We start from the raw sequence: 27,728 nt of genomic DNA on the forward strand, positions 1-27,728 counted from the left end.
CACGCAACAGTGGCCACTCCCTGGGAAACAGCTTCAACTGGCCAGCTAAATCAGGTGAGGGTAGTCAATAGGCCCCAAACCCTCAGTGAGTTAAGGACTTCCCTGCATATGAATACTAGCTCTGGCAGATTGTGTGGACAAGACCAATAGTGGGTTCAACGGTCAATAAGGCAGTTACTGCACATGCTGTTGTAGAAGTGAGGGGCAGATGGGGTTCGCCAGCCTGGGAAGGTAGCCCATCTAGGAGAAGGAAAACACTGATCCTAAACCTCTGGTGCCTTGTGGATATACTCATTCATGATAAAGGCTTTGTTTTGGGAGTAAACCCTAAGGAAACATCCATGCTTGTTGTGGGACATCTTTGCGAAAAGACAAGGCTAAGGAGTAAGTGCTACACAAATCTGGAGTCCCTAAGGTGGTTGGATGGCATCTTGTATGCCTCCTTCTGGCAACTCCTGCAGCCCACTTCCCTTGGTGCTCAATGAGGCTGAAAGTGGGGTCTTGTCATCTGGGCAGCCCAGGACTTCCATACACACTTGTGTCCTGGATAGGTCACAATGCAGGAGGAAACAGTTATGAGTTACTGGTCTCTACGCTGTAATTCTCTAGTGGTTTGACTTCAGTCCCAGCGGCGCACTCTATTGTCTCTTGAGACAAACGGATGCCAGCAACATCTGAGGATCACAGGGCGGTTTGCAATATAAAAACACAAACCTACATACCATAGTAACAAACAAAAAGAATACCACTCCAGTTTAAAAGGCCTTGGATGGTTTAATCAGCCAAAGGCCTAGGAGAAGATGAAAGCTTTTGCCTGGCGCCTAAAGATATGTAACGGAAGTGTCAGGCAAGCCTCCCTGGGGAGAGCATTACACAAGTGGGAAGCCCATTCTCATGTTGTCATCCTCTGAACCTCTCATGGAGGAGGCACTCATAGAGGGATCTCAGATGATGACTGCAGGGTCCAGGTTGGTTCATATGAGCAGATAAGGTTCACATAAGACTTTTATATTTCTTTTCCCAGTCACCTGTCAAAAGTGGCCTGCAGAGGCTAGACCAGTTCTGGATCCAACCTGCTGGTCAGATCAATTTCCCTACCTGCCCCTGCTCTAGAGCTCATTGGGAAAACCCCATCATATAAAACTTTGAAAATTGTAAAAGAAAACCAGTAATTTCATGACATAATCATCTAGTGACTGGTCCTCTTATGTTCTTGCTATCATCTTAGGCTAGTAACCTAATTACATTAATTTGGTCTACTGTTACAAGCAATTGAACCTGAAGATACTAGGACAAACTTGAACGAATATGCACTTTCATATTTTTTCTGCTACTAAATTATCCAAAGATTAGTATAAAATAAAAACTAACCCACAAAATAAAGTCCTTAAGATGTTATCTCTTTCTGAGGCTATGTTTATCCCATAGCTGTCAACTTTTCCCTTTTCTTGAGAGGAATCCTATTCGGAATAAGGGAATTTCCTTTAAAAAAGGGAAATGTTGACAGCTATGGTTTATTCACATACTTAACTGCTGAATTGAGTGGACCAAGGTCATACTGATTCTTTCCTCATGTCTTCTAAATCTGAGAAACTGGCACATTTTACATAATTAGACCATAACAATCTCTATGGTACTATAGAACTTTTTTGGGGAGTTTTTTGCTACAAATCAGTTTAGCATTTCTACTTAATAAGCTTCTTTAAAACAACAGTAAACCATGAAGAATTTCACTTATTTAAAAATAAACTAGGTGTATCACAAAAGTTTAAAGAAGTATGGAATTTAAGACCAGATGGCACAAGAGATTGTTAATATTGCAAAAATTGGCTGATGTTGCTCAATAGCTTTCATGTTATAATGCTTTTTATATAATTAAAAATTGCAGTTCACAAGAACGAAATTATTTTGGTAGCCTTTTTAGGAACAGAGGGCGATATCCAGCATAAAAAATACTCTTGAGTATGGCTTTTTAACACCAGCAGTTCAGGAAAGTTTAATAGAAATGATTCATAGAAATGCATTAGCTAAATAAAGGGAGTTCTGATAAAATGAAGTCATCTTTAAATCTGCAATCAAACATATATTTCCTGGGAAGGTTCTGTGTCAGTATGATAGTCCTTTCCCTCTATCTGTAACTGTCTGCATACGGATGCAGAGGATACAAAACTGGGGGTGGAAGTGGGCTTCGTCTCAGCTGAGATCAAAGACCTGGTCGCTGCTTCAGATGGTAAGACTGGCTAAGCACAGTAAATTGTCATCACACCCCCTCACTCCCCACAAAAGTAGCCTTTGGATGTACAGTTTGACCTCAGAGAGCCCAATCCATTCCTGTTCTGTTGTAGAGACACAACTCCAGGGGCTGTGAGCCCCCTCTCTTCTTTCATCTCACCTGAGTCTGGGGAAGAAAGAACATACCCTGAAAATAAAAAAGCCTGATTTTTCTATATCTCTATCTGGAGGTTACCCATTCCACCTGTATGCTTCCTTTTTCTAGGGGCAAGCACAATGGTGTAGGGGGGAGTGTGTGCAAGCATGAAGAAAAAAAGGAAGGAGAAAGCAGAGGGTGGGAGAACAGGCATGGAAGAGAGGGAGTGGAGGTGAGTAGGGAAGAGAGACCAAGAGGGGGAGGGCAGAAGTGGTAGGACAAAGAGTGATGGGAAGGAGGAGGGGGTCAAAGATCAGGAGAGAAGGGGAAGGAAGAGTAGGTCAGTGGTGGACTTTAAGCTCTCAGATTTCAGTGGTGCCCTATGTAACGCTAAAATTCAGATGGGCATCATCCCCCACCTCTCATGCTCCATTCTACAGTATTGTTTTGGTGCCTCCTGCAGTGTGATGCCCAGTGAGACTGCACGATTTGTGCCACCCTAAAACTTTCTCTGGGTACATGAAAATTAGATAGGGAGGAGGAGAGATGAGAGGACGAAAACAACTGAGTACATTGTTGCTTGACGGCAAACACAAAAGTTAATTTAATTGCTACAAATGGCTACTTGCATAATATTTTTTGGAGAGTAGTAATATTTCTGAAGTGTTGAGTTTTAGAAAAACTGGGATTAGAGCAGCAATCTTTACTTAACTGAAAGGGAATTAATTAGCTCTGTCTCCACAGGAAAAAAAGAAGCAAAAGGGACCTGCACTTGATTTGTTTTGTTGGCTGAGTGAGCATGCAGGTAAAAGAAAAGGATAATCACATTTGTCGTTACCATGGTAATCATTCCAGCTAACTTTATCCTTGCAGAAAGTGCAGCAAAATGATTGCTGCATATCCACTGCGAGGAAATATTTCCTTGGGAGAGGTTGAAGAAGGGAGACTCTGTTCTTGTACACAGAGGCCTCTGGGAGTTAAAACTGGGAGAAAAACTCCTGTTTCTCCACTCCCTCCATCAATATCTTGCCAATGAGCAGGAAGTGAAAGAGATCTGTGTCCTTCCCTCTGCCCCTCTCGTTGTTTATTTATTTTGTAGGTTTATATTCCACTTTTCAACCAGAGTCCTCAAAGTGGCTAACTATAGCTTTAAAATGAAACAGTTATGTTGTAAGTGGGAAGGTGAAGGTCAAAGGGAAGGAGATCCCCACTGCTGTTCATTCTCCCATGTCTTCCACATCTCTATGCACATAGGGGCAACAGAGATGAGGACATTCATTTTTGCTGACACAGTTAGTAGGACACAAACAATGGTGTTTTAAGTTCAATTATAGATTCTTTACTGATTCTATTAGCCTCAGCTTTCTAACACAGTCAGTCAGATACCGTTTTTCAGAGTCAGAAGGAGGTTATTGTCCAGATTTCAATTGTATGTTGAGGGAGCAATTATTTGCCGTGCCAAAATGATCTGATGGCTGACTAACTGGCTATATTAATATTCTCTTTAAACCACAATGTACTGCTCACTTAGGAGGGGGAACTGACACACATACAAAAGACAATTTAGATACTATCTGTTCAGTTTTCACTTTCTGAGTCATGCAAAGCCAACAACAAGAACTGGATTAGGATTAGGATGAATAAGTGGTAGAAAAGTGTTAGTGATGGATACCAGAAATATCTGGCTGTCATCCAAGGCCAAGCAATTTGAAGCCCAGATGCAGCCACCAATGCTCTATAGAATTGAAGGAACCTTTGAGCGTTGCAGTAACAGAAATACCATAATACAGAAAGTAAAAAATGTCTGAGACAGTTTTCATTGCTGATCAAATTGCCAGAATGTCTTTAAACCAAACCAAAAAGCTTCTATCTGGGAGCAACCAATATCTTACAATTAATGCTTCACATCTAAAATAAATGATCTTAAACTCTATATACTTGATAAGAGTGTACTGAATAACAATTTAGTTCATGTTTGCTCAGAACACAACACTATGATAGTGGGAATAAACGAACAGCTGTGTCTCCTCCTTATACAGAGTGGAGGAGGCAGGCAGAATGTCTGCAGATATTCATGCAAAACCCTCTGGTAGGTGTGTCTTACCGGTTTTCCTGCACTGCCTGATGCGTGATGGGAATAACAGATGAGACCAGGAATGGGATGTTCACCTTTTGCCATGATAACAGCAGAACTGGTGTAGGATGGATGCTTCTAATGTACAATACATAATAACTATGAATACAGTGACAGCAAAACATGAAACTAAACAAGCAGTGACATAGAGGAACAAGGATGAAAACATGGAATACCTGAATGCAAGTTGCTTAATGAGCACAACTAGTTTAGATCTCAGGTATTTTTCTGCTTTTAAAAGAGCAAATGGATAACATAACCACAGTACCTTGGAGGAGGGCACACCAAGGGTGTAGGATGTTGCCCAATATCCAATGCCTGGGTCGGCTGCCCAGTTGGCAACAGTCTTATTCTGCTGCCCAATTGGCAACAGCTATGGAAGGAAGCAGATTGAAGAGCACCCGATTCCTCCATCACTTGCTTAGTCACCTCTTCCTTGGCATCCCATGCCATTCTGCAACATGAAATATTGAAAGCAACACAGGCTCACAAGAGGCTCCTAAGCTCCTGTGGGGTGCCCAGGACTTTCAATGAGCACATTTGCTTCCCCATCGCTGTGGTAACAAGGCTGCAATGTGCAATGCCCTTTACTTGTGCTGCTTTTAAAAGAGCTGTGTGCACTGCCTAACTGTTGCTGCATCAGGACTTTCCTTGCCCAAGACTGTGGGTGGACAAGAACCATCCAGATCACTGTGACTGGGGTGGCGAGGGCACAATTTCCATGTAATATTATGAACTATTGTTTAAAATTCAGCTTCCACTGGTCACAAATGACTATCGGCATCATGCTCGCACAATGTGATATACACATTTAAAGAAAACAGTTTTATACATAGGGAAAATATTGTATTGAGATCATTTGAAGACATGATCCCTGAACTACAAGAACGCTGATATTCAGGGCTCAATTCATAAAATGAGGAGTTTCAGGCAATGTATAAGGCATGATGCAGACACCTAGACCTCCATTCCAGGTTTCAACTCTACCTTGCTAAGACTGGAATCTCTCTTAAGCTTGAGTCAGGCTATCTATTACCGATATCCCAACTGAATAAGCATGTTTAATCTAGCAAAAACGAATTCTTCACAGAGACAGATAGATATACCATTTGTGCCTATTTACCTTCCACTGATTTTTAAAAAGTGAATCTTGATACCCAGAAGCTTGGCCTGAACTTCTTAGGGCCCATCTGAATCCAGAGACGTGGAAGAGCACCAAGGTGTACTGCTGCAGATGCACATAGAGAGTGCCATCACTCAATCCAGTCTCCAGGTTTCTTGGTAAACAGGTGCTCTGTGAGTGTGTGTGTGTGTGTGTGTGTGTGTGTGTGTACACACACACACACACACACACACACACACGTAGTGATTCTACAAGGGCTTCATTTTCATGTCAGAAAATGACATTTCTCAAGTTATTACTAGGTTCTTTCACCTACCATGGCTCATGGTTTTGAATTAAAGACCAATGGCTCCTAAGAGCAAAAAGTGCTCGTGCTTCCTTCACTGAAGCATTTTGAGCCCACTGCTTTTGACAATGGAGGGAGCCCTGGCATAGCATTCAATGTTGCATGGATGGCGCAGTCAGAGAGGAAAACTAACAGAAATGGGTGACCCTTCTTTGTCTAAGCATAAATGCTTTCCTCTTGTGCTACGTTACTGTGAGATCTATGCCACTGTACTTCATGTAATGGTGGTGGTGGGGGGGGGGAGGAAAATGCTATACAGAGAAAACTTAAAATTATGTGATTAAAATGGAAAGACCTCTTATGTCTGTAACTCTAGACTGACACAAATTAAATGCATTCCTGAAAAGTAACTAGCTGTTCAGGGAAAGTACCTGAGATAGAAACCAGTGTGCCGCTTTGCACAGAACCTTAACTCACCTTTGCTGCAATGGCTGCAGCAGTTATATGTGAGGAGGAACTATCCTCTGTTGAAGCAACTCCACTATCTTTTTTCTCTTCCTCCTCTTCCTCACACTGTACACCTTTGTCTTCTGTCTGCTTGTGTGGGCTGATGGTTGGAGGTGGAGAAAGAGGTGGTGGTGGTGAAGGTAGATCTTCAAGTTCATCATGCACCTCTTTTACTTTTACAATGGCATCCCGCAAAAGGTCAATGGCATGAGGTAGGGCTGGCAGTATAAACTGAAAGCATTCCTGTGCACAATGAGAAAAATGACAATGAACACTTACCTATAAATGATAATAGCTATTGAGCAGTTCTAATATTAAAGTTGACTAGTGATCTGATATGTATGTTGTTTTTAGGGGCACGTTATTGATTTGATATTATATTGATTTGATATTCAAATTCACTAAAGTTGCAGACTTCTTAATTTTCTGTTTTACTTTATAATGTGTATGTCACAGTTAAAGTCTCTAGGCTTTTCATTTCCTTTTGTCCTAATGGGCTGTAGAAAATTATAATTCTGTGGCTGAAGAAATTCTAGAAATATAAATATTATACAACACTATTTCAAAAAGTGGTAGGGTTGGGGTTTTTTCCATGAAACAAAGTGTTGAATTATTTCAACAATATTAAAATAAATAGCACTTAGTACTGAACCTAGCAATAACACTATCATCTTTCTTCTGTGATTCATTATACAGACCCATTCACTTTTCTAGAGGTGTCCTTTTGATTTTAACATTTAATGTACCTTCTCACAATTCACAACACCTAGCATTTTTCTTGGTTTTGCCCACGTAACAACATTCATGTGGGGTAAAGCACATATTTTCTTATTTAATACAAAGCAAACAGTGGCTGAGAAGGTATGATTTGCTCAAAGGCATGCCCTCAATCCCATCAGGCAGGACTTGGACTCAGTCCAAATCCAACTTTCTTTACACTAGTAGACACAGTCCAATTTTTGTCCATACATATATCAAACTGGATAAAGGAATGCTCTTATATATCTTAAGATCACACTCGAAGACTTTCAGAATAAATAGAACTGGATTCAGAGAGAAAAAAAGAACTCAATGTGGCAGTGAAATCAGACTTCCCTGCCTCTTCTTCTTCAGCTGATACTTCCTCCAAGGCTTCCTAATGGTTTAGGGACTCTCTTTAATGTGCTGCAGTACAGTATAAGAGAACTCTGGCAATCAGGCAAAGGCAACTTTCAGGAGTGGAGTTCCTGCTGGTGGAAGTTACTTCTGCCTGATTTCCCCTTCAGTTCCCCTGGTCAAAACCACTCCATTCAGCAGTGGTCCCTAATCCTCAGTACCCTTTCTGGGAGATGCTGGTGGGAGAATGGGCTGAGGAAGTCTGCTTTCATCAACCACATAACATATGTTTCTCTTTGGATCCCACTGATGGTATTATTCTGACTTAACCACTGGCAAGGACAATCATTTAGATGATTGTTATTGCTTGGTGTTTGTTGTACAACTGTGGTACAACTGTGGCACTAAAACTGGCAACAAAACATCAAAGCAACAGGAGTAAATAGCAGGTGATGGTAGCAGAAAAAACAATTCCAGACAACCTCCCAGGAGAAGCCTAGAAAAAGGCCTCTGATGGCAATTGCATACTTCAAGCAGTCCTTCCAATACTCTGATTCAAGTCATTTGTGTAAACTTCCTTTTGAAATTTAGCACTCATTGGTAGACCACATAAGAATAAAATTATGCAGCCCAAATTTAAAGGAATGAATGGATGATGTTTGATTGTCAGTATGAAAGTGTTTGGACTCTGCCTTGGTAATACTCAACTTATTGTACTTGTTATGCTTATTTTCTATGCATCTTGGTAGTTTCTATTCCAAGTTATTCTACTGTTGGAAAAGTTCAGAAAAGGGCAGACAAAATGATAAAGCTGATGGAGGAAAGGTTACAACATTTGGGGATTTTTAATTTAGAGAAAAGGTGAGTAAGTGGACACATGATAGAGGTGTATAAAATTATGCATGGTGTGGAGCAAGTGGATAGAGAAAGGCTTTTCTCCCTCATAAGACCAAAACTCGTGGAAATCCAATGATGCTAAATACTGGAAGAATTAGGACAGGCAAAAGAAAGTACACAATGCATAGTTAAACTATGGCATTCTCTCCCACAAGAGGCAGTGATAGCCGCCTACTTGGTTGACTTTAAAAGAGGATTAGACAAATTCATTGAGGTAAAGGCATGGAGGTTGGAGGCAGTATGCTTCTGAATACCAGTTACTGGTAGGGCTGGCCCAACTGTGAGGTGGACTGAGGCAGCTGGCCTGGACAGTGAAATTCCACAGAGCAGTGCCTCTGCAGGCACCCTGCCCGCTCTTGCTGCCTCTGGAGAAGAGACTGCAGCTTCTGGCAAAATGTCGCTGGAAGCTGCCAGATGATCCCCACTAAGCAAGGCTCAATATGCCAGCAAGTTTGGAAAACTCAGCAGTGGCCAGAGGATTGGAGAAGATCAGTCTACATTCCAATCCCAAAGAAAGGCAGTGCCAAAGAATGCTCCAACTACCGCACAATTTCACTCATTTCACATGCTAGCAAGGTTATGCTTAAAATTCTACAAGGAAGGCTCAAGCAGTATGTGGACCGAGAACTCCCACAAGTGCAAGCTGGATTTAGAAGAGGCAGAGGAACCAGAGACCAAATTGCAAACATGCGCTGGATTATGGAGAAAGCTAGAGAGTTCCAGAAAGACATCTACTTCTGCTTCATTGACTATGCAAAAGCCTTTGACTGTGTTGACCACAGCAAACTATGGCAAGTTCTTAAAGAAATGGGAGTGCCTGATCACCTCATCTGTCTCCTGCGAAATCTCTATGTGGGACAAGAAGCTACAGTTAGAACTGGATATGGAACAACTGATTGGTTCCAAATTGGGAAAGGAGTACGGCAAGGCTGTATATTGTCTCCCTGCTTATTTAACTTATATGCAGAATTCATCATGCGAAAGGCTGGGCTGGATGAATCCCAAGCCGGAATTAAGATTGTCGGAAGAAATATCAACAACCTCAGATATGCAGATGACACAACCTTGATGGCAGAAAGTGAAGAGGAATTAAAGAACCTTTTAATGAGGGTGAAAGAGGAGAGCGCAAAATATGGTCTGAAGCTCAACATCAAAAAAACGAAGATCATGGCCACTGGGCCCATCACCTCCTGGCAAATAGATGGGGAAGAAATGGAGGCAGTGAGAGATTTTACTTTCTTGGGCTCCATGATCAGTGCAGATGGTGACAGCAGTCACGAAATTAAAAGACGCCTGCTCCTTGGGAGAAAGGCGATGGCAAGCCTAGACAACATCTTAAAAAGCAGAGACATCACCTTGCCAACAAAGGTCCGTATAGTAAAAGCCATGGTTTTCCCAGTAGTGATGTATGGAAGTGAGAGCTGGACCATAAAGAAGGCTGACCGCCGAAGAATTGATGCTTTTGAATTATGGTGCTGGAGGAGACTCTTGAGAGTCCCATGGACTGCAAGAAGATCAAACCTCTCCATTCTGAAGGAAATCAGCCCTGAGTGCTCACTGGAAGGACAGATCGTGAAGCTGAGGCTCCAATACTTTGGCCACCTCATGAGAAGAGAGGACTCCCTGGAAAAGACCCTGATGTTGGGAAAGATGGAGGGCACAAGGAGAAAGGGACGACAGAGAATGAGATGGTTGGATGGTGTTCTTGAAGCCACTAGCATGAGTTTGATCAAACTGCGGGAGGCAGTGGAGGACAGAAGTGCCTGGCGTGCTCTGGTCCATGGGGTCACGAAGAGTCGGACACGACTAAACGACTAAACAACAACAACAAGCAAGGCTTCAGGGTGGGGTGGCAAAATGGGAACAGGCCATCCCTAGTTAGTGTTGTAATCAGGTACTGATTGCATGCTTCCCACATGCATCTGGTTGGTCACTATGAGAAAAGAGGGTGCTAGACTAGATGGGCCACTGGCCTAATCCAGCAGGCTCTTCTTATGTTCAGTAGGTTAGGAGGAGGAAATTAAAAAGGATCTAAATAAAGTTTGCTGTAGAGTGTCCACTTACTAAAATTGAAAGTTTACCAGTTTTCAGTGGTGCATAAGGGTAATTTCTGATTGATACAGCACAGCTCTTGTTTGCTGTTCCTTTTTGCATGCCAGCATACTGTTTTTGCTTTATGCAATTCTGCCCTTTCCTCTTATCCACGTGCCTTGCCTTACTAAGTCATTGTACTCTGCCTGACTGTTCTTATATGTCTATCTATTTTTCATAGAACATAATTGGCCCGTTGTCCTACCCATCTACCTGCACACCTCAAATACTTCAAATACATCCCCCTTCTTCCTAGTTTGTAAAGCAGATCTATTCCAAGCCTTTATACCTTCTCTTCCTCATCTCAAGTTTCCAGAAGTCTGACTGGAAAAAGAAGTGAAGAAAAACTGGTTAAGAAGGGGGCACTTAAAATAATCTACAGTGGTACCTCAGGTTACAAATATGCTGGGTTACAGACTCCGCTAACTTGGAAGTAGTACCTTGGGTTAAGAACTTTACCTCAGGATGAGAACAGAAATTGTGTGGTGGTGGTGGGGCAGGAGGCCCCATTAGCTAAAGTGGTACCTCGGGTTAAGAACGGTTTCAGGTTAAGAACGGACCTCCAGAACGAATTAAGTTTGTAACCAGTGGTACCACTGTTTTCACCTTTGATTCCATTTACTTGTGTCAACGAAGCACTCAGTTACGTATATTCTAGTCCTGCTTTGCTAGACCAGACAAAATTAGATCTAATCCAGCATCCTGACTGATAGCCATCTATAGACTTTTTCTTCATAATTTGTCTAATCTTTAAAAGCCATCTAAGATAATGGCCATTTCCACATTTTGTGGCAGTTTACAAACTACCGGTAATTGTGTGATGTGAAATATTATCTTTTGTCCATCTTAAATCTACTCCCAATTAATTTCATAGGGTGTTGCTGAAGTTCTAATATTACAGGAGGGAAATAAGCACAAAGAACATCTGAACAGAAAAGTGAGGGATGACCAACTTCTGCATTGACAGGGCCACTCCATTTTCCTTATAGGAGTCCAAGAGGGATTTGAAGCTTGATTTCAACAAGCTGGTTTTGTAAATTTAGGCAATGCACACAGGAGTCTTCCAAACACAGAAGCCATCATTTGTGACAGCTATGATGAGACCCTTCCCCTCCAAACAGGGCACCATTTGAAGGAGCTGTGCTGTACCTCAAGTGAATTTGCCTGAAGAAAGGTGAGATGGTGACTTGAAAATAACAATACACAAAAAGGAAAATTGAAAAAAATCTTCCAGAGCTCTAGAGTTCTCTACAACACTGTTTTGAAACTGCTAAAAGAGAAGGAGAACCAAGCAGAAAGGTGTCTGTCTGCCCCTCAAGTTATGTATATAACTTAGGAACTTCCACTTAACTCTATTTTTCTGAGCTTTAGTTTTCCAAGGTTTTGTTCTATTTAGGTACAGATTTCTTCTTTTTCTTCTTTGGCTGAGTAAGATTGTCTTACATGAACATGGTCTTAACAGCGAGTCCATAAGTGACTGTGGAGGCCATTTCTGGAGCCCTACATCCTTCCACAGTGTGGACATTGGTTTCCAGGTAGGATTTGATCACGGTGAGGATTTGCCAAACGTACCCTCCTCTTGGACGCGGGTGGCACTGTGGGTTAAACCACAGAGCCTAGGGCTTGCCAATCAGAAGGTCAGCAGTTCGAATCCCCATGACGGGGTGAGCTCCGGTTGCTTGGTCCCTGCTCCTGCCAATCTAGCAGTTTGAAAGCATGTCAAAGTGCAAGTAGATAAATAGGTACTGCTCTAGCGGGAAGGTAAACGGTGTTTCCGTGCACTGCTCTGGTTCGCCAGAAGCGGCTTAGTCATGCTGGCCACATGACCTGGAGCTGTACGCCAGCTCCCTTGGCCAATAAAGCAAGATGAGCGCTGCAACCCAAGAGCTGGCCACGACTGGACCTAATGGTCAGGGGTCCCTTTACCTTTACCTTCCTCTTAGCTTGTTTCTCCTTTTCACCCTGAGTTCCGGCTTCTTCAAAGTCCATGAAACCTTTGGTAAAGGCTGTTCTCCAATTGGAGTGCTCGCAGGCCAGTGTTTCCCAGTTATCAGTGCTTATACAACGTTTTTAAAGATTTGCCTTGAGAGCGTCTTTATACATCTTTCGTTGTCCCCTGGTATTTCAATTTCCATTCGTAAGTTGGGAATAGAGTAGTTGCTTTGGAAGACGATAATCAGGCATCCAAACAACATCACCACTCCAATAAACTTGATATTAAAGAATTATTGCTTTGACACTGATGATCTTTGCTTCTTCCAGTACACTGACATTAGTTCACCTGTCTTTCCATGTGATGTGTAAAAATTTCTGGAGACATTGTTGATGGAATCTTTTGAGGAGTCAGAGATGGCCATGTGAAGAGCTTGCTTGTGGGAACAAGATGGGGTGATCATATCATTGTGTACAGAAACACTTGAAGGATATCAGTTTCAGTCAAGCATAACTGTTTTCAAAAATGGAAAAATAGTGAGCTGACATGCCAGGTGGAAGATGCAGACTTTAAAAGTTGTTTCCTTGAAGTTGTATCCCTTCATGCAACTCACTGACTTAAATGCTTTATGGATTGAGGTGTAGATCACATTGAAACATTTATAAAGCACCAATCACTTTCAGAAATGCAGTCCTTGAGGTCTGCATTTTTGTAGTGTGAATGTGAACTCCTAAGAGACCCTATACTTGGACTAAATTGTAATATAGTTTTAATAACTAAAACAATCCATCTGGAAACAAGACTAGGCAGAAACTTTATTCCTCTCTCCAAAATGTTTATTAACTCTATGAAATATTCAGCAACAGTTTGCCTGACACTCAAGGTGTAGCACACTCACCCATTATCATCCTGAAGATCAGAAAAAAATAAAAGCCCAACATAATATATTTAGTGATATGAAAATGAGAAACTTGCTTAGAGTATTTACCTAACAAGCATGAAAAATGAAACTTAAGATATTATACATCTCAAAGCATAAGCTGCAAGTAATCACCATATCAGATTTTTATTGTTTATACCAAATAACCATTACAATATACATCACAGGACAAAATATATTTCAACAAAAAATTAATACAGGAGGAGGTTAGCTTATACATTTTCAAAGGTGCAAACTGTAAAAACCTAAACTTAAAATGTTCCCCTAATCTTCTAAATCAAAAATTCTGTTGCCAGTCAACACTGCTTTAGGTAAAAAAAACTTTACTTTCTCACAGCTGGCACTTATAAAGCTACACTATAGTTAACAAATCTGTTTACAGTCAGCAATCATGTAACTTTAAATTAATTTTATTGACCTTCCATGAAATTATGAAAAGAAGACAGAGATCTATCCCTTGGTAAATTAGATAAAGGACAATACAAAAAATAAAGCAAAATGTATTCAAACTCATCTGACCTGCATATACTGAAATTATAATTTATGTATTTATTTTTAAATTTACTAGTCAGATAATATTTGTACATAATTTAGAATCAATCCAAGCCTTTGCTGTAAAAAGGCCTGGAGAACATATGGCTATTAACTCTTTGTTTTAAAACCCACTTCAAATGAACAAGGGGAAAATTCCCTTGAGGCACCAGAGTTTTTCTAGTGGGTATAAGGGAACCAAACCTCTAGGTCTTAACATCTAACTACATGCTACATTAGTCATTCACCTGAGCCAACAATTCACTTCACGTCTAGCAGATTAAAATCCATTTTAATTACAGGATACAAATTTCTTAAAGAAGCTACTGTTGGAATTTTTACCATCACATAATATATGAGTAGAATTTCTCCATACTCATAAAAGGATCTCTACTGAAGACAGGCTCCTGAAGAAGAGATACGATCCTCTAAACCAGGCTTCCTCAAACTCGGCCTTCCAGATGTTTTTGGCCTACAACTCCCATAATCCCTAGGTAGCAGAACCAGTGGTCAGGGATGATGGGAACTGTAGTCTCAAAATATCTGGAGGGCCAAGTTTGAGGAAGCCTGCTCTAAACCCTCAGATGAAGAGACTGGGTATTGTGATATAACAGAGACACCTCTATTGGATATTTATAGAACCGGAAAATGTGAATAACTGAAAACACTTTCTGTAGGTTACATAATGTAGCATTATCAAAAGCAATAATCTGGGAAACAAATAAAGTTGTCGCTAGAGGTCATATTATATCACAACTGCCTTCCTATATCAAAAAAGAAATGCTTAAAATTACAAAAGATATAGACATTTTAGAAAGCAAAAAGAAATTTAAACACTCTAAAGAACCATATGAGAACTCCATTGACAGTAAAGCTACTTGTTTTAGGAGAGCCTTCTGTTAGTCGAACAGGGATCAAATTGATCTTTGGCACATACCCACACACCCGAAAAACTGCTCTAAAACAGTATAGAAAGTGGTGTTGGAGTCTGCAAAGGGAATGTCTGAAGATTCCCTTGAACCAAGTTTTGCTGATAAAAGGCTCAACTGGAAGCCTTCCATCAATGGAAAGACACCAATATACCGTATTTTTCGCCCTATAAGACGCACTTTTTCCCCTCCAAAAATGAAGGGGAAATGTGGGTGCGTCTTATGGGGCGAATGCAGGCTATCGCTGAAGCCTGGAGAGCGAGAGCGGTAGGTGCGCACCGACCCCTCTCGCTCTCCAGGCTTCGCGGACCTCTCCTCAAGCAGCGGGAACGCTCCCGCTGCTTGGGGAGAGTTGCCGGCATCCCGAAGCCTGCGCGCGCTGATCTCAGCGCGTCCAGGCTTCGCGGATCTCTCCGCAAGCAGCGGGAACGTTCCCGCTGCTTGGGGAGAGTTGCCGGCATCCCGAAGCCTGCGCGCGCTGATCTCAGCGCGTCCAGGCTTCGCGGATCTCTCCCCAAGCAGCGGGAACGCTCCCGCTGCTTGGGGAGAGTTGCCGGCATCCCGAAGCCTGCGCGCGCTGATCTCAGCGCGTCCAGGCTTCGCGGATCTCTCCCCAAGCAGCGGGAACGCTCCCGCTGCTTGGGGAGAGTTGCCGGCATCCCGAAGCCTGCGCGCGCTGATCTCAGCGCGTCCAGGCTTCGCGGATCTCTCCGCAAGCAGCGGGAACGTTCCCGCTGCTTGGGGAGAGTTGCCGGCATCCCGAAGCCTGCGCGCGCTGATCTCAGCGCGTCCAGGCTTCGCGGATCTCTCCCCAAGCAGCGGGAACGTTCCCGCTGCTTGGGGAGAGTTGCCGGCATCCCGAAGCCTGCACGCGCTGATCTCAGCGCGTCCAGGCTTCGCAGATCTCTCCTCAAGCAGCGGGAGCCACCGCTGGGCTCCCACGGCTTGCAGAGAGCTGCCTGTTTGGGGGCTGGGGTCGGGGGAAGCTCGGGCTGCCCCAGCCCCACGCCTGGGGGGGAAATAATTTTTTCCCCTTTATTTCCCCCCCAAAAAACTAGGTGCGTCTTATGGGACGGTGCGTCCTATAGGGCGAAAAATACGGTATACAAACTCCTATCTGAAAAAGGGTAAGTTATATAAATTGTGATATTGTTATGAGTTAGTGGGTGGAAGAAAAGTATCCACATGACTGTGACCAGATTTAGCACTCTAACAATTAAACATATACAGTTATACCTCGGGTTGCAAACATGATCTGTGCGGGAGGCATATTTGCAACCCGCAGCACATGCGCGTGACATGATTCTGCGCTTCTGTTCATGACGTCATTTTGCGCTACTGCGCATGCACGAGCACTGAAACCCGGAAGTAACCCGTTCCGGTACTTCCGGGTTCAGCAAGGTCCGCAACCCAAAAACGCACAACTCGCAGCGTTCGCAACAATGCCACTTATCAGAATAATGGGGCCAATTAGGTTATTTTCTGGAAAACAGATGAACTATTTATAATGGATCATGAACTTCTTCACTAGGAAAGCATCCCCACCCTCTAGCTCTCTTCTTCATACCAATAGTATAACCTCAATGTCTGATGTGCCTGCTTCCCTCCAGTAAAGTGATTGTTTTCTAGAAAGTGGCAATATTTCCTTCATTGCTCCAGCACTCATTTCTCATTACTGTAGGAATTGGCCTTTTGTTTTTTGTTGCTCTCTCATCTTTTTATATTCCTTCTGCAATGGTTCTAAATAAACTTTGCCTCTGAAACTTGGCCTTCTTATGTACTAACCCATTTAGAGTAGAGGGAGGGATCTTTCAACATGGCCTTAGAGTTTTTGGCACTGAGGTCTTCTTGTGGAATCCATGCACATTTCCTTTTCATTCTGGACTCACAACTGATATGGATAAAAATGAAATGGGTTTCTGAGGAGTTTATAGTCATATTTTTCATTATGACTTATTTGCATTTGATAGGATTGTTATAGGATGTATAGCGTTTGTTGTATATTTTCGCATTTCTGCCTTGTGTACAGTAACGTAGGAAGGTGGTAAAAATAATAATAATGAAATGAACTTCCCAATGGAAGAGGTACTCCATGCAGTTTGGCTGGCTACATATATATATATTCCATCACACCTCCCTCCCACAAAGCTGTCTATAAATTAGAAGTGCTGTCACTTCAAGACATAAAAGAATGCTGAAAAATCTGATATGGCAACTTGCACTCCGAACAAATAATAATGAGGGGTCTGTGGTCAACCAAATGAGTGATAACATTTACTGAGGTAAAAATTCTAGATAGTCATCCACAGCAATACTATAAACTCATCTAATTAATTATATACAAATAATAACTCAGAGGGTAAGTTGAAGTAAAGAGTCAGAATATCATTTCCAAAGAGGAAATGTTTACAGACATTTCAGGGAGAGAGAATGCTGTCCTCTACCTCCCCCTCAGCGTGAGTGAAGATGGATAAACTAATCAAAAGGGAAACAATTTATGCTGTTGAAAGATCTCTGGAAGACATAACTAACTTTCACTGTGCTGCACAAGACGACCCTTCCACTGAATTGCCAGGCTCCATTCAATGAAAGGATCGGTTTCATTATAAAACCAGCAAAATCTAAAGGGGCTTCCAGTTACTGAACACATTTGCAAACAAATAGGTACATTTGTATATTACATATGCATTACATACAAAATCAAAAAGAGAGGCATTAAACTGTACAACATCTTTACAATACTTCTACTTCACTTCTGAGTGAAACTGTGGCCAAAACTTTTAACATATACTGGTTACAATTTGAGAAATTTTCTTATCCAGTTTACTTCATTGAATGTTTCTTGGTCTTTTATTGTATTTTCTCTACTCAAGCTCACATATCTTATTATAGTATAGTATTTTACTATATTATTATATAGTATAATTATAGTATACTATATTATATAGTATAATTAATTATTATAGTAGCTTGTGAAAAATAAATACTTCATATCACCAATGGTTTAGAACAAAGGCAACAGATAAAAAAGTAATTTTCCTAAATGTAGCCAACTTGATTTAGGGAGACTGCCACATATTTTTTTGACAGTGAAATAAAGAAATATTATTTTCTAATTCCAAGTCTTAGAGCAATTGATTTCTACTATAGCTATATACAAACATTTAAAAGCTAAACAATTATCTAACCACTATCCTAATATCTTATATCTCAGGTGCTTATAGACTCAATGGTATGGTGGCATAAAGGTGACAATTGTTCACACATAAAATTTTGTTTTGTTTCCAGTGTGGGTCATACTTACTCTGGTTGAGGTATAAGGGGATCACAGGTTTTTCATCTCACTTTATTAAGAGTCCTTACTGCTGGATATTAGTGAAAGCTACCACATAAAAGAATCTCAGATCTCTCAAGTTACTGACAGGAAGATTCAAAGTTTTAAAGCACCCTAAACCAGCTCATGTTACCTTGCTTCAAAATTTATTGAGGGAGTTTGCCGCACCATAAATATATGCTCCCTCCTCTTACATTTTCAGCTGAACAGAACACTTGCTGACATATAAACTGTGGCTTAAGTAGTTCCTTGAAACAAGGGTTGCAAACCAGTTTCAAACTGATTTGCATTGTTTTAATTCAAGGCATTTTAACTCAAAGATTTATATCAGTAAGAAGAAAAGCTGCTTTTTATATAACTGATTTAAATCGAGTTAAGCAAACTTATTCAATTATTTCTTAAATAATGGTGCAAATCTGATCACCAAAATCATATTATTTTATCACTAAATATATTATCATTTGTAGGGCTTCATTTTTGCAAATAAATCTTGCATATCCTTTCTTGCACTACATACAATGTGCACTGTTCCCTTTTTAACCTATAAAATATTCCCAAAGATAATACAGAAATCTGCACATTGGAAAATTTTGTCTTCTTTTCTATGTTACTCTGACTTTGCACAATCGCACACTCACAAAAACAAAGTAGAAAGTGAAACTGAAATACCCACAACTGAAAGGTCAAAGCATAGCCTGATAGTTTACTGGGCAGACCAGAGAGGTTTCTCTTTATTGGGTGAACAGGAAATGTCTGTATTTTGTAGGAAACTATTCATAGCTAAGAAATTATAAAATTGGTTCTTTTTTTTAAAAAAAAAACCTCCTTTAACTCATTATGTTAAAGCAGTGGTACTGATTCAGTTTCCAGATTAAAAATAAAAGAATGACGAACTTAAATAATACTATTTGTTACTGCAGTTGTTGTTATTATGATTATTACATCATTGATTTTATCTACTCTACCACTGTTTGCCCATTTGGACAACATGGCAAACAATTTTGACAAACCAGCAAGTGTTATATCTAATCATGTATGTGAGCAGATAAGAGAAAAGAGCTTATGTGAACCAACACCCACAGCTGCCATTTCGGTTTCAAAAAGCAATCATGTATCACTGAACAATGATGCCACATAATGTATAGATTTGCCCCAACACATTCAAAATCAACTTGGTAATGTAACTTCAGATATGTGCCATAATTCAGCAATATTCTATACATAAGTGGTATGATGCACATATACCCACCCAGAAGGGCTCCCTCATTTATTTCAGAGGATTGGGCTGAATAGTTACCAGTTGACCTTCAGATACCAAACAACTTGAAGCCTTTGTTTTGATAACTGGGATGATGGCATTGTAGGTTTCACAAGATGGAACACTAATGTTCATTAAAAATAATGTTACCTTATTGTTTCATTGTTAATTTCATGGTTGTTACAATTCATGGGAGAAGTAACTTAAAAGGCAAAATTATTCTCCTTCCCCAGATCCATCATGAATATTAATGATTTTTTCCCCAGAATACTGCTTACCTGGGACCCCTTCTTGCTACCTGGAAGATTAATTATAAGAGTTTTCCCTCTGATTCCGCATACAGGTCTGAAAAGAGAAGAAATTGTGATGAATATCAATGCACAGGAAACATCAACACTGGACCTAAAAGTTTTATTATCCATAACTGTCTACCAATGGTCAAGACAGGGGAGGTCTTAAGATGTGCTCAGTAGAAACAGACTATTCAATACAACGGACCAATTTGATTTAGATATATTTGATTAAAGCGTTCCATCAACAAATTAAGCATGGTATGAGCATGAAAGCTTTCCAAAAGTGGGAACCAAAGTAGCAACTCTTAATGGTTTTAACAGTAGCAAAGCATAATTATTACATAGCTTCTCTTTCAAAAATAGTGCCCTCATTGATTCATTGATTGATTGATTGACTGAACTAGTAAACAATCTATGTTAGGGTTATAGGGAATACTTCATTCCCATGATGTTTTCAAGACATGTGAGATGAGGCACATTGTCCACAACCTGTTAAATAGAATACTTCACCATTTTATTTATGGGTAGAGAAGAGGGGCAAGATTTCAAATAATACTTTCTAGGATGACCAGAAATTCTCCAACATTTTGGAGGAAATCTAAACAAGAAAATATTCCTTTCTTTTCAGCACCGGATTAAACATGACTTTCTCATTCATGCACTCTTGAATTTCAGCAACTGGCTAAAATGTTTTTAAATGTTTTAAACAGTTCTAATTTTGGTTCCTCAGTTTTGTTTTTGTCGGGTTGATGTTGGTGAAATGTTTAGTGGGGGTAGTCGCTATTTTAATTTGGGTATAACTGTAAACTATTCATTATTGTTATTATTGTTGTTGTTGGTTTCTATTGATTTACTGGTTTGTTTGTTGCTTGTATAGGATATTTTGTTTTTTAATGTTTGGTGCTTTGTTGTGTTTTTACATATGTTGTAAGCCACCAAGAGTGGCTGGGGAAACCCAGCAAGATGAGCGGGATATAAATTACAAAATTATTATTATTAAAAACATTTTTGTTTGCTCAGGTTTAATGAGCTTTATGCAGCTATTTTGTTGTATTTCATTGCTCTGCTCTGTGTCTTGTTTTAAATTGTGAGTTTCAAAAGTTTTTTTTTCTTTTTGACTTCGTTTTTTTATTGTAAACAACCCAGATACAAATAGCAAAAAGTAATAACCAAATCAGTTTTCAGGAAAAAAAATTGCTATGTCCTGGGCCATATTTTGCCATGGAGCAGAAAGGAAGATTAAGGATCCAGGGTACCCTTCAAGATTCTAAGACTAAAGAGTAATTTACTGACTTAAATGTGAATATCATAATTTTATATGGCTTTTTCTCCCCTTCTATATTCTCTGGATTCATGAAGTAACCATTAAAATCCAACATAAAAATAAATTTTGTATTCTGTATTATCTAGCTGACTATACCTGCTACAGTTAGACCCATGATATGATATAAAGGGTATAAAATAAAACACATAATTTAATTAAGGTCTAAAATACATTCTACAGATGAAGTGTTAATATAGGTCTTTGATTAATTCAGACATGTACAGAAACTCTGTTTACAGAGAAATGACAGTTTTAAATCACTTTAAACACTAAAAATTTCATTAACTTTATTGCAAGCTTATGAAAATGCATAAAATACACAAAATCCAGAGCAATTTTAAATAATAATATTTCAATTTTTTTACTTATGAAAGGTTACCTAACAATTCCAAAATAACAATTCCTATCAGTAGGCTTGAATGGTAAATTTTACTGATAACTCTTGAGATGCATACAGTGGTACCTTGGGTTAAGAACTTAATTTGTTCTGGAGGTCCATTCTTAAGCTGAAACTGTTCTTAACCTGAAGCAACACTTTAGCTAATGGGGCCTAACACTGCTGCCGTGCTGCCGGAGCACGATTTCTGTTCTCATCCTGAAGCAAAGTTCTTAACTTGAGGTACTATTTCTGGGTTAGCGGAGTGTGTAACCCGAGGTACCACTGTAGTCTGAAATGAAAGGCTTATATTTTGATAGCCTCCCTTCATATTATGCGAAAAGCAAAATTTATGCATTATCTTCATGGTATCCCTAATTTTCTTTAAGCCTTGTCTCACATCTTGTCGATCAGATGACTGCTTTCTGATAGATTTCCTGTCTTTTGCATTAAATTTTTTTCCTCTGGATTTTATAGCCCTTGTGGTGAATATTGAGAAATTGTGGGGTGCAGGTAAAGTAGAAGCACACATTTTTCATTAAAGAAGTATTTTTACCTGCTACTATATTTCTGATGAGTTGTCCTAAATTTTTTCAAATGAAGTTCTTAGCACTATAACCCCGACTCACCTGAATGCATAGCAGCCAAGGCTCCAGGCACTTAGCTCCAGTCGTATCATCATCAGTCTAACCATCGATTCAAGGCAGGAATGAATCCATTTCCTGGTTCATTCATCCTGATCAGATGTTCAGTGCTATGAACAATAAGCTGATGAATGTAAGCCCTCTGGGGCTAAGCCAGGACAAGAACTGCACATACTGCTCTTGCTTGCAAATGCAGATTCATATGCAGCTAGGAACACATGTGCAGAAGATTGCTTCTGTGTATGTAAGGCACAGCTTCAACTAGGCATATTTGTTTTTCGTCATGCAAACATCACCAGTGCAGGAAACAAAGCAAATAAACCATAAAGGTACGCTGGAAGCACTATTTGCAACCCAATATGCTTTAAATCAAGATAATCAAGGGCTAGCAATAAAAAAGGTATTAATAATGTCAAATAATCACAAAAACTGTTAAAAACAACAGCACATTGTGACTCATTCAAAATAAAAATATGGCACAGCTTGTTGCATGGAAAAGCCAAGCCACAAGTAACTGTTTCACAGAAATAAAAACTCAATTATTTCTCTTTAAGAAAACCCACTCTGAATCCACAAGTATTTTCAACAAGCACATATAATAATCTATAGCAAAACTGTATGTTTGTTTACAGATGATAGACAACCACAGACTCCTAAGATGCTCTTTCTGATACCCCTAATTTTATAAGAACAAACTCTCAGCATACTATAAGCAAATCAGCAAGGAACCAGTATATATTAATTTTATTGCCAAATTTTCTCTATCCATATAGAAAGTGATCACTATCCTTTTGAGCTTATTTTAGCTTTCAATATTGCTGGAGGTCAGCTATCTTACTGACATAATTGGAGTCAATGGATCTTGGGGACCAGAAGAATGAAGTAGTCTGAGGCTCTCTGGCTCTCAGATTAATTTGATGAGATCTGACCAATTAATAATGCTTCATCCTCATGGTCTTTTGTGGAAAGCCTCTTTAATTATTTACCAACATGCAGCAGACAGACCTTTTCTAATTACACCATATATCTCATATCAGAATTTTGGCCCGTCCACTGTGTGGTATGATAAGAACTGCAAGAATGCTAAAAGGACTCTGGTTAAATTCTCCAGACAACACTGTAAACTAAAAATGGAAGTAGCCACTGAACAGCTCATCAAATTTAGATCACTTTATAAATGCCTCATACATCAAAAAAAGCAAAAAGCAAGAATATAGCAGAACTCAGTGGAAAGTTTTAGACTCGGTTGTCAGAGAAATAATGAGTATAAGTTTTGGGCTATCATTCCTTGTGGACTGGCTAAGTGAAGAGGGGTTACTAAAGCTCAGATTTCAACTGATGATTAGACTAATTATTTTACAAAACTATATAACTCTTCAACAGCTTCTCCTCCCCTTTGGTGGATTACTGAGTTTTCTCTAACTGGGATCCAGCAACTTCATGTATGGTCAAATCTCTGGATGTTCCAACTAGGTCAAATAAGGCCTCAAGGGAAGATCACATGCATCTCAAACTGTTTAATATGCATTCTAACTGTGGCATCCTCTCCTCAATAAATTGTTTATTGATATTGGCTTCACAGGCTTAATTCCTTTATGGTTGGAACTGTCTGTGGTTTATTCTTTTTTAAAATCAGTTTGTTGCATGTTTCCTGTAAAACTTATTTCTGCTTAAGTTGCAGGCGTGTATCTCCTGCAACTGTATTCTGTCTGAAGAGAAAGCTGGGGTTAGAAATTCGTATTCCACTATTAATTGTTGCCATACTCTGTTCCATCTTATTGGGGAAATGGTTAAAAATATCCATTGTTGACCTATCCTCAGCTTTTGAGTTGCTAGATAGAAGCAGTCCTTGGGCTAAGTTGCTGCCCTGGGCTGCCGATGCTTCTTCAAAGTCTGGGCCATGATACATTTGTTAAAATTAAAGTAGGCAGCAGTGGACCTCTATCTGACCCAATTCCAACTATGAACATAGTTAAAGAGGAATGTTTTTGGTGCTTTTGCTTTTCAGCCTTTATGTCAATGTTCTGGGTAAATTGTTTGGGAAATTGGATGCCATAGGAAATAGAAAGGTCAGCATCATTCTATGCATGGGGCAGTCTGAAAAAGCAGATGGATCTGCTGCCCAGTTTCTATCAGAAAGAACAGCTTAATATTAATATTTTTTTTCTAAAACTAAAGTGCTTGCGTTCAGTAAGCAATCTCCCACATATAACTGGATAAATTATTTTGTTATTTAGGGTTTCACTTTGCAGCTAATTCTTCTTTGATGGCCCATAAGGATGCTACTCTAATTAAAGTAAGACATCTTGTTGGAACTATTTTGAATTCTTTTTATACAAAGGGAGGACAGCAGATTGCTCCAGCCCTTAAAATCTTTTTGACCAAGGTTGATTCTTCCATTGAACACTGTCCAGGAGTTGGAGAAAGTTCAAAATTCATTACTAAGGGAAGTACTGCATTACCTGTTGGTACTCCTGTTGCTTATGTTGGTGCAGAAGTAGACTGGCCCTCTGCCCAAACTAAAATACAAGTCAAATTATTTGAGATTTTCTAGGCTGTATCCATGTATCAAATTGGCTCACCAGAAAGCTAATTATTTGGATCTAATTAGTGGAGCTGAGCAACTGATTTATCCATATTCGGAACAGAGTCGATTTATGCCAAATCCAAATCAGGCCAAGACAGCTACAAATCATTCCAGAGCAGTCCAGGTGGACTCAAATTGATCTGTAGTGATTTGTGCCAATCTGGAACTAAAGAATAGTTCATCTAAGTCCAAGGAGAACTATAAGGAGAACGCTAGTGGGGAGAGACAGGGAAGTCATTTGTGTTCCCGAAATATGATACTCATTACTATAGCACAAACGGATAACACATGGATGTTTTGGGCTGCCACTATTCTCTTGTGCACTAACATATCTGGAAGCACACTCTGCCCAGTGCCCCAGAAGATTCCTCCCTCTCTGCATAGTCACATAAAGATGGAATATAGTGACATTCCTGATCTGAAATCTGTTGCATTCCAAACTGGAGAAACACTAATAACAAAGTATCAGAAATGTGAACTGCAGGTTTACTCCTAAAATTGAGTGACTTCTAGGTTGGAAATTATTATTTTTTAAAAAAAGAGGGGGTGAAGGAGATTGACTACACGATCATTTTCTAAATAACAGAGACAAATGCTTGTCTAGATCCTGGAAAAGAGCCTGTACAGGCAAGGCAGATATGAGGAGTTGACAAGAAGGAAGCGAGACAGGAATGAGTAACTAGGAGAAGGCTGGCAAAGTGAAGGAAGAACAGCACGGTGGGGCGCAATCAGGACAGCATTTGTGCACGTGGAAACGTTTGTTGTCTGATGCCAGCAAGGAAAAAATAAAGCCCAATCACAGTGGGAAAGGGGTAGAGTTATTTGGGTCCAAGAAAGCTTGTACCATTCCAAAGACATACACTGAGTCAAAGAACAGGGTTCTAGTTCAGTTAAAAGAAAATATATGGTGAGGACCATGGCAATAACTAACAGCAGTACATAGAGTCTCTAGCTCACCATTATGTGTTATGAACCAAGCCGTTGTAATTATGTCAGGTCACATAGGAAGTTGAATTAGAAGGTACAGGGGAAGGGGGAAGACTCTATTTGCGGCTGCTATTTTCAGCAGCACCCTTGTGTTCTCTGCAAAATACCATTCCATCAGAAGCTACACTTATCTCTTAGCCCCCCTCCACTTTGCATTGACATCTCCTGTACACATATGTGAGGAACCTTATGTTCCTTATTTCAACTCACAAAGCTGGAGCATCATGTTCTAAGGCTGATAACTTCCTTTAGTAGATTGGCTATTTGTGAAAATTCTATGAGTGCAGATTAGTTCAATCATAATTAGTGCCACTCAGGACAACCACTGAAACACCCCTAAATTTATAACAATGTAGATTTGGTGGATAACTACCATCATAACTCAAAATGTTTAAAAAGTTTCAGATTCAGAAGAATCTACGTCTAATATAGACTTAGATATAGAATCTAATCACTATTTGTATACAAAAAGCACCATATGATAATTTAACAAAAGTGGTTAGGCCAGAATAGTAATAATGGTCTAGAAACAGCACCTCATAAGAACAAAGTAAGGGAAACACTGGCAGGTGAAGTACTGATTCATATAGAATAGATATTTTCCACCATGTATTGTTACATGATCACCAAGTGTATTTTAGCACACCATTTTATTACTGCTTCGTTTGAAGCGAATACATTCAGAAGCAATTTTTGCAATTGGAGCTGCCTCAACACAGTAATTGAACAGTCTTACTGAACAAGCATGTTAAGCTGAAATCACATGAAGGAAAGTAGCTGAGTAAACACAGCCTCAAGTTACCAACAGAAACTGGCTAGACCTTGAAGATGGATTCCAAACAGGCTTGTGCAATACTTTCTTACAGTTAGGGATTCAAGAAGGAAATGACATTTGACATCTGTGAAGCAGATCTGTGTCATTTCCCTCATCCTAGTAAGTGTATCAAACACATTAGCAACAAAGCAAGCAAAGTTAAAATAACTATCAGAAATACAGTAACTGCTTTGGTAACCATTCAGTAGCAAAGTCTCAAGCCTGAACTTGACATGATAGTAATATATCAGTGTATTTCCTTCACATAATCACCTTCCTGCAATCTCTTCCCCCACCCCGTTTTCCTCCTTAGCAGGGTTCCGATTTCAGAAGTATTATTGGTCGGGAGAAAGGACTTGGAGAAAGGGAGTGTGGAGCGGTAAGCAACAAGGCGATGTTTTGTACTCCTCACCCATGCACCCCTTTGCGTTTTAAAAAAGAGATACCCCTTCTCTTTCTATATGGGGGGAACTTATTTAAATTTAAGGTCATCACCACATTGCATACTGTTTTCATCTCCCTCTCACACAGCTACTCTTATTTACACAAGTACACCCTTCACTCCCATCTCTGTATTCATACATATGCAAATCCATCCACACACATCCACATTCCCTACAACCATTTCATTCTCCCCATCTCCCCCTTTTTCTGCTCTCTTCCCCCTTCTATCCCCCCTGCCTGTGGCAATTAAGCTTAGAGGGAGAAAACTCCCGTGGGCACCAATAGGAGCTTTTTCTGTTTAACTGCTGTGCAAATAGAATTGTTGGTGGGGGTGGCAATGCACGGCTGAGGGTTAGCCTCTTTCCAGTTGCCACTCCCATGAAAATTGCCTGTCCATGTGACAATGGGAACTCTCTGCCTTCTAACATCACATGAGAGTGAGCAAGGCCAACAGGAAGAATATGCAAGGCAAATCCAAAGGCTCCACAGATTGGCTCCTCCCCTCGTTTTAGAGTACTTCCAGAATAGTCTTTGTTCCTCAGTGATATTTCAAAGTCTTATGAGATTTACAGTTAATTAAGCTGCTTAACGGACACATTACACACAATCCCAGTCACATTCATACACAATGACAATTTCACTGCCACTTTGGCGGCAAGGAGGAGAATAAAGATAATCCAATGCTTGAATGGTACAATGAACTGTCTAGTTTTGGAAATGAGTCTACTTTTAATTCGTTTAACATTTCCCCCTTTTAACTGCAAAACTGCAAAAATTAGAAATACAATAAAACAATGATAGGAAAGAAACCCAATGAACAACATTATTTGCCA

At 40.0% G+C, this 27,728-nt stretch overlaps 1 protein-coding gene across 21 annotated transcripts in view; it reads right to left on the minus strand.

Annotated features, from left to right (window-relative positions):
* GPHN (gephyrin) overlaps nt 1–27,728 on the minus strand; it is a 241,340-nt gene that overhangs the window by 90,018 nt on the left and 123,594 nt on the right. For 15 of the 21 annotated variants that reach the window (XM_082224534.1, XM_082224548.1, XM_082224551.1 and 12 more), the window contains 3 exons: nt 19,705–19,771; nt 6,389–6,661; nt 4,473–4,580 (listed from right to left, as the gene is read on the minus strand). In XM_082224534.1, the coding sequence (XP_082080660.1) occupies nt 4,473–4,580; nt 6,389–6,661; nt 19,705–19,771 (448 nt within the window). The remainder of the gene's footprint in view (nt 1–4,472; nt 4,581–6,388; nt 6,662–19,704; nt 19,772–27,728) is intronic. The other 6 variants (XM_082224553.1, XM_082224535.1, XM_082224547.1 and 3 more) reach the window with 1 other exon arrangement.

Source organism: Podarcis vaucheri (assembly GCF_965113315.1).
Source record: "Podarcis vaucheri genome assembly, chromosome: 1".
Classification (NCBI taxonomy): Eukaryota; Metazoa; Chordata; class Lepidosauria; order Squamata; family Lacertidae; genus Podarcis; species Podarcis vaucheri.